Consider the following 14,730-nt stretch of genomic DNA (forward strand, 5'->3'; position numbering starts at 1 on the left):
ATCACTTTAAGCATTTGCACGATGATAATTGATACTGTTAATAATCGAATCAAATAGCAATGCCCGACAAACCACTAAAACAGGTTTGTTCGAAGAACGCGCCTATAAATACGGATACTTCTCGTGTGGCCGGTTGACTCATATGTTTAAATTTCACTTCCATTCTTCTTTTGGTTTTCTGTTTTGTATCTATAGGTTTATGACCAGCAATATGTTATAATGTAAATTAAGCCGGGAAAACTCCCCGTAACATCCCGTACTGCGTGTGATGCAGCTAAGAACTGCACAGAAAAAGACATTCGCTATCCTTGATCTCATTCATTAAACTATTTACGCCGTATATCTTTTTTAAAGATATTTCTTGTTTCAAATATTTTATTTTTTATTCTATTATTAACTTAATGTATATTTCTTTATAAACAAAGTTCCAATATTTTTTTTAATGCGTTTTGGGTAACGTTTGCCTTTTGAAGTCTGCTGTTTTCCTGCTTAATGTGAAACCCAGGAATCTGATCTGCATCAACTTAACACATTGCAAAATAGTTTAATAATTATGTATATCACGTATAGATGTTAACAGCCTTTTAATAATGTACAAATGAATCAAAGTTAATATCAGACATAACGTCATGAAAATAAATAAAGATACTGCGTACTGCTAATTTTCTTTGCACCAGTAAATAAATGTTGTAGAAAAAACTTCCTTCCTACTACGAAATTGCGAAATACATTTTTCGCCGTTTTACATTTTCGGTTATTCACCGCCACTGTGTTTTATTATTTAAAGTGGCGCTTTCTTCATTTCAATATATATTATTCATTGACAATTCTTGAGAAAACCTGCCGCTTTTGTTACTGAACGTGACACTATTTAAGATTTTGTATTCATAAACACTGAAGCAGACATCAGACACCAAAGAAACATACAATGTACCTAAACCACGGTTATTATAAAAAAAGACTCTTATTAAAAACTGGTTTTCAAGATTGCATTGTAGAACTAGATCTTGTTCGTAAATATGCATTGACAATTTAAGCAATATGAATGTCCGGGCATGCCATAATTGAGACGCTATCATATTTAATCTGGGATCATTTAATACATACACAAGTTTGGTGCTTGATTTATGTTATATGCAGCAGTATTTTCCAATTCAGGGTTTAATGTGTTAACAATTGTATAAATGAAACAGAATACGGTGTTATATCTCAGTCCATACTGATTTTGATTTTATGCTTTCCTTAATTTGAGTTGAGTTCTATTAAAACTGTTGTTTTATATGTAAAACACTGTGTTATTTTTACATTTAATTGAAATTCTCTGTATGCTTTAAATACTCCCAAAATTAAAGATGTTTTCGTTACTTGCGACTTAAATTCGTTTTTGATGAATTCTCAGTAATATTAAGATTACGGGGAATTGTTAAAGTGTTTTGGTAACGTGTTGTAATTATAGTGATATACTGGTTTAGTTTTCAATATTGTGTTAATTGACGCTTCCCGCTTTCTGTTAATTTATTCATAATATATCACAGTTGGTTTCCTTTGTATGCATTTAACGATAGTTCGCCGTTACATGAATTGATAATACCTCCAAAAAATAAGCTTATTATCGAATTCCATGTATATTTTGACCAAGCGAATTTCAATGGTGTTTATTTGCACGTGGTAAACTTTGATATTAACATCAGTTATTGTATGTACATTTATAATATCCGATGTGGTTTTAAAACTGTCTTCTTATAAATACTTATACATGAATATCCAATTTTATAGAAACAAATGTTCGACACTATGTCTTGGTTTACATTTTATTGATCTGTATGCATGTGTATTGTTTACATTTATTATGCAAGCTGTTGCAAACTGCTTAATAAATATTCGAAAAAAGCGTTGCCCTCTTGCTTTAGTGTGCCCGGGACCGAAAAACAATCGAGTTCGCCAATCAGCATTGTCATAATATTTTTTGTTGCCATAGCAACCAGAATATTTGACGTAGGAACAAAATGAAATGACGTGCATAATGTCTATATTGCCATCTATCCATGTTGGAAGTTTCATTTGTACAAAAATATGAAGAACTTTTAAAGTTATCGCAGGATCCAGAAAACCACCATTTTCAGCAGTATTTCTAGTCTATTTGATGCCATAGCAACCAGAATTTTTGGCGGAGGAACAAAATGAAATGACGTGCATAATGTCCATATTGCCATCTATCCATGTTTCAAGTTTCATGAAAAAAAAAGAACTTTTAAAGTCACCGCAGGACCCAGAAAAAAACACAATTTTTAGCAGTATTTCTAGGCTATTTGTTGCCATAGCAACCATAATTTTTGATGTAGGAACAAAATGAAGTGACGTGCATAATGTCCATATTGCCATCTATCCATGTTTCAAGTTTCATGAAAAAATATTAAGAACTTTTAAAGTTATCGCAGGATCCAGAAAAAACACACCATTTTCAGCAGTATTTCTAGTCTATTTGTTGCCATAGGAACCAGAATTCTTGACGTAGGAACAAAATGAAGTGACGTGCATAATGTCCATATTGCCATCTATCCATGTTTCAAGTTTCATGAACAAATTTAAGAACTTTTAAAGTTATCGCAGGATCCAGAAAAAATACCATTTTCAGCAGTATTTCTAGTCTATTTGTTGCCATAGCAACCAGAATTCTTGAGGTAGGAACAAAATGAAATGACGTGCATAATGTCCATATTGCCATCTATCCATGTTTCAAGTTACATGAAAAAATATTAAGAACTTTTTAAGTTATCACAGGATCCAGAAGAGTGTGACAGACACACAGAGCGAAAACCACAAGTCCCCTCCGGTGAAACCGATAGGGGACTAATACAGGCCTGGGATTAACCAAATCTACGGTAGCACCGCTTTAACACGGTATTGTGTCATAATGTAATTTAATATAAGAATAATTTCAACAAGTAAACAATTCACGTTCTGTGAGGACCATTAGTAAACAGTTGTGTATTAGATACAGGCTTTACTGTCTGAATTTTTGGTACTTTCTTATACTTTTGTTTTAAATTGCTCACAAACGCATGTGTATAGTGCCATAAAACGGCTGCATAGACTTCACAGTTAAGCAAAATCACAAGCACATCGTCATAAGGAAAAACAAGATAATTTAAGCTTCAATTTTGGAAAACAGGGCTTAATGCATACGCCTTAATTGTCATCCCAGTACCAGAGACTCACTCTAAACGAAAACACCATAAAATCAGAAGTGTCGTCCTTCATTAGCTTGTGCTCATTGCACAGGCTAATCAGTGTGCACAGGCTAATCTTATTTGACATGCATTAAGCCCCGTTTTCCCTGAAAGCAGCCAATATGTACAGATTTCAATGACAACTAGAGCCTTGTCACAGACGTGACGTATACCCCCACATGCCGCATTGACACAGACTATTTTTCATCCTGTCTTCACAAAACAAGAGAATCTAATTTTTGGCAATTTTTAAGAATTATTATGCCATTATCATTTATAGCCATTTTGACCTTTGAACTCTTAGAGTTCTTTCACATGACACGCCGTCCAATGACTGTGAACAAAATTAATGCACAGAGTCATTTTTAAATCTTACAATGAATGGCATAGTTATGGCCCAGACAAGATCATTTATTGCCATTTTTGACCTTTGAAATCAAAGTGTGACCTTGACCTTGGAGATATCGACATAATTCTTTTGCGCAACACACCCTCCAATGATGGTAAACAAAAAGCCAAATGGTTTTAAAATCTCACAATAAACTACATAGTTATGGCCCGGACAAGCTCATTTATGGCCATTTTTTACCTTTGAACTCAAAGTTTGACCTTGACCTTGAAGATATCGACGTAATTCTTTTGAGTGACACACCGTCCAATGATGGTGAACAAATGTGCCAAATGATTTAAAAATCTCACAATGAACGACATAGTTATGGCCCGGACAAGCTCATTTATGGCCATTTTTGACCTTTGAAATCAAAATGTTACCTTGACCTTGGAGATATCGACGTAATTCTTTCGCGTGACACACCGTCAAATGATGGTGAACATATGTGCCAAATGATTTTCAAAATCTCACAATGAACAACATATTTATGGCCCGGACAAGCTCATTTATGGCCATTTTTTCACCTTTAAACTCAAAGTGTGACCTTGACTTTGGAGATATCAATGTAATTCTTTCACGCGACTCACCGTCCAATGATGGTGAACAAATGTGCCAAATGATTTTAAAATCTCACACTGAACAACATAGTTATGGCCCGGACAAGGTCATTTATGGCCATTTTTTACCTTTAATCTTTAAGTGTGATCTTGACCTTGGAGATATTGACGTAATTCTATCTCGCAACACACCATCCAATGATGGTGAACAAATGTGCCAAATGATTTTAAAATCTTACAATGAATGACATAGTTATGGTCCGGACAAGCTAATTTATGATCGTTGAACTCAAAGTGTGACCTTGACCTTGGAGATATCGACATAATTCTTTCGCGCAACACACTGTCCAATGATGTTGAACTAATTTGCAAAATGATTTTAAAATCTCTCAATAAATGCCAAAGTTATGGCCCAGACAAGCATTTGACCTTTGAACTGCAAGTGTGACCTAGCCCTTTGAGATATCGACGTACTTTGTTCACATGACACACCGTCTCATGATGATGAACAAATGTACCAAGTCATTTTAAAATGTAACGATAAATGACATAGTTATGGTCCGGACAAACTTTCAGTTTAAAACACACTAAGTGACCCGTGACCTAGTTTTTGACCTGGCATGACCCATATTCAAACTTGACCTAGACATCATCTAGATACAGCTATCGACCAAGATCGGATGAAATTTCGGGACAGACAGACAGACAGACCGACCGACAAAGTGACTCCTATATAGCCCCCATTACCAATGGTAATGGGAGTATAAACACTAGGCTGGCCAATGTTGTCTTACAAGCTGGTAAACACTATTGATTAAATACACTCACTGCACAAAGCAGTAGAAGAGCAGACGCTCCTAGCATTCTAGCATTCGTCGTCTGCATAATTATACTGCAGGTAGTGCAGACAGGCAGTGGTTTTTGTTCCTAGCGTAGTAGACTTGCAGTTACCGTTCCTAGCGTAGCTAAAGCATACTGACTTGCAAAACACACTCACAACCTTAGTCCTTCGCAAGCGAAGAACTAAAAACAACAACAGTTATACAGTTTACATATATTTTAATGTATTATAATAATAATCTCTAAACTGACTCTTTGGAACAAAGAAGCATACAGGCAGACCATGTCAATGATAAATCAGGATTTATATCAGTTTTATTTTAGGAAATACAATGTAGTGGAAAAAGAATCTGACTTTCCTCATATCCATTGAAACAAATGTCGAAACTCAAATTCGGTTTTAATGAGGAAAGTGTTATCTATTAAATTTTTGCAAAAATAGTTTGGTGCCAAAACACATTGAAATGCCGATACATTCAAGAAGCAACAGTATTAAATAATACATGTGAATGGAAGTAATGATAGCCCGGCTGCGAAACAATATTATACTGCAAATTCAATAGCAACAGTATTAAATAATACATGTGAATGGAAGTAATGATAGCCCGGCTGCGAAACAATATTATACTGCAAATTCAGGATGACTAAGAAGCATGTTTAATTTATCACGAATTCGCTGATAACTAAAATAATTCTTGAATGTAATCAACATGTAAACTATTAAACATTGTAACATACAAAAAGAAACACAAACAGAAACTTTGTTATTTACAGAGCACATATATAAGATTTATATTACACACTTTCATGAATACGATTATTAATATCATGTTTATTCAATACAAATCTACTCTTTTGAAATATAACACAATGTATTGTAAAGACAAGTAAGGTATGTGATACATCTTAATCATGCAAACAATTTGATTCACTAAATCAAATTAAGCTATGAATTCACAAAATGTCAGTTGCATCTGTAAACTAGAATAACACAAATAATTATCTTGTTATTGCACTGAGCATTGCTGATATACATCTAAATAGTTATTAAATGCTATTGCAAGAGCTTTAATACCATAAACACATTTGCAATAAGTTCATCAACGGAAACTTGTTTTAAAAATAATTCTATCCATTTCTTTTTTGTCTCTTTTTTTATTTACAACTAAATGCAATGAAAAAAAAAAGCAGTTTATTAATCTGTTCCTTCAACATTAAAAAAACAAAATTGGGATTTTCAATACCTTGAACAATAATTATCTCATATATTTTACTGGCCAATATCTTCTTGTTCACACAATGATTGTCATACATAACAAACGTTCGGTTCAATTTACAGAAGAATCATTAAAGAATGACAACCGTTTTAATAAGTGAAGAATTTCTGGTAATGAACTGAAAGAAAATATCTAAATAAATCTAGTTCATTTAACCATCACAGCTATACATTTTTTTTGTAGAAACACACATTTTGGTCAATAAAAAATGTCATTGGCTGAAGCCATAAGTTGTAAACAATTAAATTATGTATTCACTTTCTTCGGGCTTTGACTTATCAAACTATTCTGTAGACCACATTTATCTTATTTCGAACAGGGCAGCAATTTGTGTCATATTTTGCAAATATTTATATTCTGAAAGTATTTCTTGATTTAAGTGACATTTTATCAAACATTAAATGAGGAAACCTACATCCTATTGTTTTATTTTTTTTGCAAAGTAGGCAAGGTTTGTTTGTGAACAGCAGACGCCATATTCCTTTATTAAAAAAGAAAAAGGTTACATTATAAGTTACATTATAAGTGAAGAGCAAGAGTGAAAGAAAACTAACCAATTGTGTAATAAAATCACACAATCCCAACTCTAATACATGTACAATCACTTATTCCCTGTGGAGGTACATTCAATACACACAAACACAGTGGTGTATTGTAAGAACACGTTTATCACATCCTTTGTGTCATACGATATATGCTCATTTACCATTTTATAGCATTTTCTGTCATTTGTTTCCCGTTCATAACGATGGATGAGCACTAATATAGTACAGGAATGCTTTGAACCTAAGTTGCCAAGGTTAGACCCTTTCATAGCCATGATAAATGTTTGGTTGCCATTGTGAACTGTGCCATGATCAAACTTTGGTTGCCATGGTTGAATATTTGACTGCAATTGTAGAAGGTGCAGTTACCATGGTTAAACATTTGATTGCCATGGTTAAATGATTGCAATTGTGAACCCTTCAGTTGCCTTGGTTAAATGTTTGGTTGCCACTGTGAAACATTCAGTTACCATGATTAAACCTCTGGTCGCCATGGTGACATCCTCACTTATGAACGTGTATCCCTTGAAAACCATGCTTGGAGAGCTGGGCCTCTTCGAAAGCCTTCCTACCCACGTCACCTGTTGAAATGTAATATGAATACATGTGAATAAAGTGTCTGCAGAGGTAAAGTAGAAACAACACCTTCCACTGTCACGGGTGTTTAAAAGAAAAAGTTTCTTATTTTAAAAAATCAGATTCAGCAGATCGTTTCATCCCTGATTAGCCTTAGCAGACAGGCTAATATGAGACAGCACGGTTCCCACATGCATTAAGTCCTGTTTTCCAAGAGCAAGCATAATCAAAGGAATAATGAAACTTCGGAAAAACTATCAAGACGAAATTATTGTTATCCATCAGTAAGTCATATAAAGAAAGACAAGCTGTACCAATCAAAAGAAGAATTAAAATATCATTGAAGATAATACTCTTATTGGTGAAAGAACATTTATGTTCAAATCTGGAAATAATATATAATTGCACAAAAAAGTGTGTTGTCAAAAGCAGTGTGTGTTATACCCAAACATAAATGTTATAGATTGCAAAAATTTAAATAACTAAGATGTTACTGCTGTAACTAGCCAAACTAAACATTCTTTGTAATAAAAATAAACAAGGGACAAAATTGTCACAAATCCAGGTTTTCAGTTGAAAAAAAGTCTGATAAAGGGAGACAATTCAAAATGTGTATTGTTAACGCCCTTGTGTAAAATTGACCTTGATTTCAATTAAAAAACAAGGGCTGTTTGTAAAACATGCATGCCCCCCATAAGGGCTGTCAGTTGTAGTGGAATCCATTGTGTGAATATGTTTTTTGTCACTGTGACCTTGACCTTTGACCTATTGACCTGAAAATAAATAGGGGTCATCTGCCAGTCATGATCAATTTACCTATGAAGTTTTATGATCCTAGGCCTAATAATTCTTAAGTTATCATCCGGAAACCATTGTACTGTTTCGAGTCACTGTGACCTTGAACTTTGACCTAGTGACCTGAAAATTGATACGGGTCATCTGCCAGTCATGATCAATGTACCTATGAAGTTTCATGATCCTAGGCGTAAGCATTCTTGAGTTATCATCCTGAAACCATTTTACTGTTTTGAGTAACTGTGACCTTGACCTTTGACATAGTGACCTGAAAATCGAAAAGGGTCATCTGCCAGTCATGATCAAAGTTCCTAAGAAGTTTCATGATCCTAGATGTAAGCATTCTTGAGTTATCATCCAGAAACCATTTTACTACTGTGAAACCATTATTAATCGTCAGGCATTAATTTTCATAAATTTCGTCAGTCGACCGATCTGCGAATTTAAGATCCTAACGAACAATCATGCTCTATGTTTGAACAAAAACAAATACCAAATTGAACAATATTTTAAACTATACCGTAGACATGAGGCATTAAATTCCAACATAATCCATGCACACATTCACTGCTGTTTCGTAATCAAGATTAATCCGGTTTTGACACAAAGGGATGTAGATTACACAAGGTACTTAACTGACACGTGACACTTCTTTAAAACGCGTGTGCATTACAGCTGTATCGAATGCGTTGACTTCGTTTATGTAGAATGGTAATGAATTAGCGCTAATTGTTTATAACTTTATTACCCATTAGGTGCATTGTGTTTTTCAGGGGTGTTGCATATTAGCCATCACGCAGCGAATGCCGATGAAAGACAATAAACCAAATAAAAAGATGACGATGTGTGATCAACATGCGTATTTATCACAAATTAATAATGAATATTTTAATTGCTGTTTGTTGTTTGATTGTTTGCGTTTAACCACACTTATTACTATTTTATATGTATCAATTTATTTATTTTTAAATTATTGACATTATTGATTAATATACCGGTAGTTTACTTTTTAAGAACAAACACACACATAGAGTTTCTAATTTTAATGTTGATATCAGAAAAAAAGCATTTTATTTGAAAAAAAAACACTTAACAAACTGGAACCTCTTTCGTATAACACAAACAGTTTTAAAACGGTATTGACAGCATTTTAATCAAAATCATACCAACTAGAACACATACCCAATTGGCAATTGGCTTCGTTGTTACAAACACTCGTTAACGGTTATTCGATCCCACTTGTCCGCTAATCATAACAATGAACGTGTTAATGGCATACATTAAGAGGGTCCATTACTGTCCCTTGATAACAAAAGACTAGTTAATTGGCATGTGACAAACAGGCCCCATATCCTGCAGTGTTTCTCAAGTGTGTTCCCGCATTCGTACCACGATTTTTCGCAACTGCGATTGATCGCGAATATGTATTACACACAAATCGGATATTGACTGACGCATTTTTTAAAATTCAAAATCAGAAATCGGCGAACTTAAGTGCTGACGAAATCGTCATTTTTATAAAAATGGCGAAATTTTGTGCTGTCGAAAATAAATGGTTTCACAGTATTTCAAGTCACTGTGACCTTGACCTTTGACCTAGTGACCTGAAAATCAATAGGGGTCATCTGCCAGTCATTATCAATGTACCTATTAAGTTGCATCATCCTAGGCCTAAGCGTTCTTGAGTTAGCATCCTGACAACCCTTTTTACTATTTAAAGTCACTGTGACCTTGACCTTTGACTTAGTGACCTGAAAATCAATAAGGTTCATCTGCAAGTCATGATCAATGTACCTATGTAGTTTCATAATCCTAGGCCTAAGCGTTCTTGAGTTATCATCCTTTCATAGTTACATAGTTGTTTCAGAATCAATCTATTTTTAGTTGTGGCGACCTTGACCTTGGAGATATTTACGTAATTCTTTTGTGCGACACACCGTCCAATAATGGTGAATAAATATGAAAAATGATTATAAAATGTCACAATGAATGACATAGTAATGGCCCAATCAAGCTCATTTATGGCCATTTTTGACCTTCAAACTCAAATTGTGACCTAGACCTTGGAGATATCGACTTGATTCTTTCGCGCAACATACCATCTAATGATGGTGAGCAAATGTGCCAAATGATTTTAAAATCTCACAATGAATGACATAGTTATGGCCCAGACAAGCTCATTTATGGCCATTTTTGACCTTCAAACTCAAATTGTGACCTTGACCTTGGAGATATCGACGTAATTCTTTCGCGCGACACACCGTCTAATGATGGTAAACATATGTGCCAAATGGTTTTAAAATCTGACAATGAACGACAAAGTTATGGCCCACACAAGCTAGTTTATGGCCATTTTTTTACCTTCAAACTCAAATTGTGACCTTGGAGATATCGACGTAATTCTTTCGCGCGACACACCGTCTAATGATTGTTAACAAATGTGCAAAATGATTTTAAAATCTGACGATGAACGACAGAGTTATCATGGTTCAAACAGAAATCTCAAACCTAAATTCAAGCACTTTTCAAGGACTTTTCAAGGCCAAATTTTCATTTTCAAGGCCGAGCACCGTACGTTAGTTTCCTTTAAAAACTGCATTTTCAAACCAGATTTACATAGTAAATATCATTTTTTATTTGCTCAAACACATTACACTTATTCCACAATAACTCATACGTGTTATTTCTAGTTATTACATAGAAATACAGGTCATCCATCCTTAACACAATGAGTGTCACATATGTACCGTACAGCCAACGCGGCTCAAACATAATCCGCGGCTACGCCACGGCCAGATTATTAGTACGCGGCCGCCGAATCGTGTGTTCACGCGGCGTATCGCCGTGGCAATCGGCATCGATCCGCGCAACGACGCAGAGTCTGTATTAACCTCGCGTAATTTCGCGGAGTAAATCCGCCGCATACGTACGCGGCAGATCGAGTGAAAAGATTTCCACCCACATGTACATACATGTATGTGAAGCGTAGAATTAATTACGCGCAACTGTTAATGTTTCGTTCGATTATCATTATTAAATTTGTAATCCGAAACACACTTTCGAATTTTAATGCTAACGCGACCTTTGGCAAATTCTAGCGTCAAATAAACAGTGCTAAAATATCCTTTGTTTCATAAAAAGCGCGCGAAAATTATGCAGACATGTAGAACGTCGTTTGGAAAGTTTGGGTGTATTTTATGTTGTATAAAAACATGAACATCACGTCAAGCGTAAATCGCGTGTTCAGTTGAAAAAAAGCACCGATTAGACGTTATTTCATCATCTCTATAAATAGTAACACATGCCAAAATGTATTTGATACTTAAGGAAATATCGAGAATGTTTGTGTATCATAAATATTTACCAGCATTTGCTTTAAAACTGGAATATACAGAATTACCGGGTAATTAGTAGCGATATTAACTGTATAATATGAACAAAATAAAACGTGTTTACATACACATATTCAAACAATAGTTATAATAAGCTGATAATTAACAAAACAACAAATACGTCGTCACCGTCTTGATTATTGATGTTGCTTCAAGCTGCTAATTTTCTTAGCTTAAATATAATAGCAAAATCAACATGCAATTAATTCATAAATCAACCATATGCTGGAGCCTTGACCACTTGTATGTGCGAAAACATAATTACGTGACAGTGTTTATGTGTGAAATACATACACTACGGGCGGGAAACAAACTTAATTGGCCAGACACATTAACTATGCTTACATGTATATGCTAAGACAATCCGCGCACAATACATTTATTATGATTTTAATTATTATTATAATTGTTCTTTCAAAATTTGTAAACTACATGTAACTAAAAAAATTGAAGATTTTTTATTTCATGATGCGCATCGATTCGGCATCATGTCGCGGATCGCGGCATGCCTCGGCGGACAGATGCGAAGTTTCGCGGCGAAATGCGACTTGCCGCCGCATACTGACGCGGCTTCAACGACTGAAGCGGCATCGACTCGTTTCGCCTTGCCGCCGCGGATCGCGAAATACGTTTGTTCCGCATTGGCTGTACTGTATTTACATTTAAAAGTTATTACAAACAAACACATTGTCTCTTTCTATGCTCACATCAAACAGACTAGTTCATTACATTTGAACAGCAGTCAGTTGCTATAACATTTTGTCTTTAACAGAATTGATTTCCTTTTCCAGTTCTTCCAGCTCTCTCCTCTTATTCAGTTAACCACCCTGGTTTGAAACGACACTTCCCCATCCCTGCGTTTTCACTCGCAAAAATTGATCACAATGAAGAACCTCTGACGTAGTACACATAATCTGTGACGTGTACACATAACGTTTCGTACTAAATAGTGTACGAAACTTATATTTCGTATTCAACTTTTTTTGCGCGAAGGAATTTATGATAAATTTTCATAATATTTCCCTTAAGAACGATTTAAGTAAAATAATAAAAGCGATGATAAAAGTAATTTTGAGCATAAATAAACATTTTCAAGGCTTTTTTACATGAAATAAGCACTTTTCAAGCACTTTTTCAAGGCCAACCTTTGTTCAAGGGCTTTTCAAGCCTTGGACTCGTTTTCAAGCACTTTTCAAGCCCTGTGCGAACCCTGAGTTATGGACCGGACAAGCTTGTTCCGCCTGCCCGCGCGCCGACATACCCAAATCTAATAACCAGTTTTTTTCTTCGTAAAACCTGGTTAAATACAAACTAACGAAACCAACCCATTGCTAGCAGTGCCTTCTTTGCAGCATTTTGCACAAAGGGAGATAAATCTGACTGCCACAGGTACACCAGCTGATCTATGCTTTCACTTGCCTAAAATAGACAGAGGAAAACTATTCACAATGTTCTCAATTATCTTAAATAAAACAAAACAAGATGTGTTTGTGAAAAACAATGTCCCCCTATATGATGTTTGACATTGTAGGATGACCTTGACCTTGTGAAGGATGACCTTGACCTTTCACCACTCAAAATGTGCAGCTCCATGAGATACACATGCATGCCAAATATCAAGTTGCTATCTTCAATATTGCAAAAGTATTCATAAAATAATTGATTTGGGCCACATATATTTGACCTCTGACCTTGAAGGATGACCTTGACCTTTCACCACTCAAAATGAGCAGCTCCATGAGATGCACATGCATGCCAAATATCAAGTTGCTATCTTCAATATTGCAAAAGTATTCATAAAATGAGTGATTTTGGCCACATATAATTGACCTCTGACCTTGAAGGATGAACTTGACCTTTCACCACTCAAAATGTGCAGCTCCATGAGATACACATGCATGCCAAATATCAAGTTGCTATCTTCAATATTGCAAAAGTATTCATAAAATGAGCGATTTTGGCCACATATATTTGACCTCTGAACTTGAAGGATGACCTTGACCTTTCACCACTCAAAATGTGCAGCTTCATGAGATACACATGCATGCCAAATATGAAGTTGCTATCTTCAATATAGCAAAAGTTATTGCAAAATGTTAAAGTTGGCGCAAACAGACAGACCAACAGACAGACCAACAGACAGGGCAAAAACAATATGTCCCCCACTACTATAGTGGGGGACATAAAACTCTGATTGTACACTATTTGACTTTTACAATTTCAAATAAAACAAGATGTGTTTGTAAAACACTATGTCAGTAAAGACTGGGGGACAGAAAAACAAGTTCTGCATTTATGTTCTACCTCGAGGACTGCTAGAGCAGCACAAGCACCCGCACGTATCTCGGCTGTACGATCCTCCAGCCCTTCTACAAAGGTGACCAGGGCTTTGTCACGGTTCTCTTTCCTCTTCTGTATCAGGTTCAAGTAGGAAACTGTGAGGGAAATTGTAAAGGATGATAGGGATCTTAATGAACATTCTGTAGAAAATGTTTGTATGTTTGGTCAGTGTTTGTTTGTTCATTTATGAATCCGTATTTTTTGTAATAATTGATTGGTTTTCAACACTGCATGAACAGCAGGAAGAAAATGTTTGCAAGATGAAACATGTAAAATTTACATTCAAAGTCTTGTTCTATGTAATACCAATCTACACTAATGACATGTCAGGAACTAAAAGTGGTTTTCTTACATTTATTTCTTCAAAGAACAGCAAATCATAGAATAAATAGATACAAAAGGATGTATTAAATGAAGGTAAGTTTACATGCTGTGAATAGAATTTAAAGCACTCATCAAGGACAAGAAATTTCAGTTTTCACTGTCTTCATAATAAACAAGATGTGTTTGTGAAACACTATGTCCCCGTATATGACGTTTGACCTTGAAGGATGACCTTGAACTTGACCCTTCACCACTCAAAATGTGCAGCTCCATGAGATACACATGCATGTCAAATATAAAATTGCTAGCTTCAGTATTTCAGAAGTGACATTACATGAGCAATTTTGACCCATATATTTGACCTTGAAGGATGACCTTGACCTCTCACCACTCAAAATGTGCAGCTCCATGAGATACACATGCATGCCAAATATCAAGTTGCTATCTTCAATATTGCAAAAGT

At 35.2% G+C, this 14,730-nt stretch overlaps 1 protein-coding gene across 1 annotated transcript in view; it reads right to left on the bottom strand.

Annotated features, from left to right (window-relative positions):
• Nucleotides 1-1,797: 1,797 nt before the first annotated feature.
• The window catches only part of LOC127844326 (rho family-interacting cell polarization regulator 2-like), a 67,524-nt gene continuing 54,591 nt past the window's right edge, over nt 1,798-14,730 (bottom strand). The window contains 3 exon segments of the mRNA XM_052374436.1: nt 1,798-7,421; nt 12,929-13,022; nt 13,908-14,038. Of these exon segments, the coding sequence (XP_052230396.1) occupies nt 7,345-7,421; nt 12,929-13,022; nt 13,908-14,038 (302 nt within the window). The 3' untranslated portion in view covers nt 1,798-7,344.

This window comes from Dreissena polymorpha, chromosome 1 (genome assembly GCF_020536995.1).
Source record: "Dreissena polymorpha isolate Duluth1 chromosome 1, UMN_Dpol_1.0, whole genome shotgun sequence".
Taxonomy (NCBI): Eukaryota; Metazoa; Mollusca; class Bivalvia; order Myida; family Dreissenidae; genus Dreissena; species Dreissena polymorpha.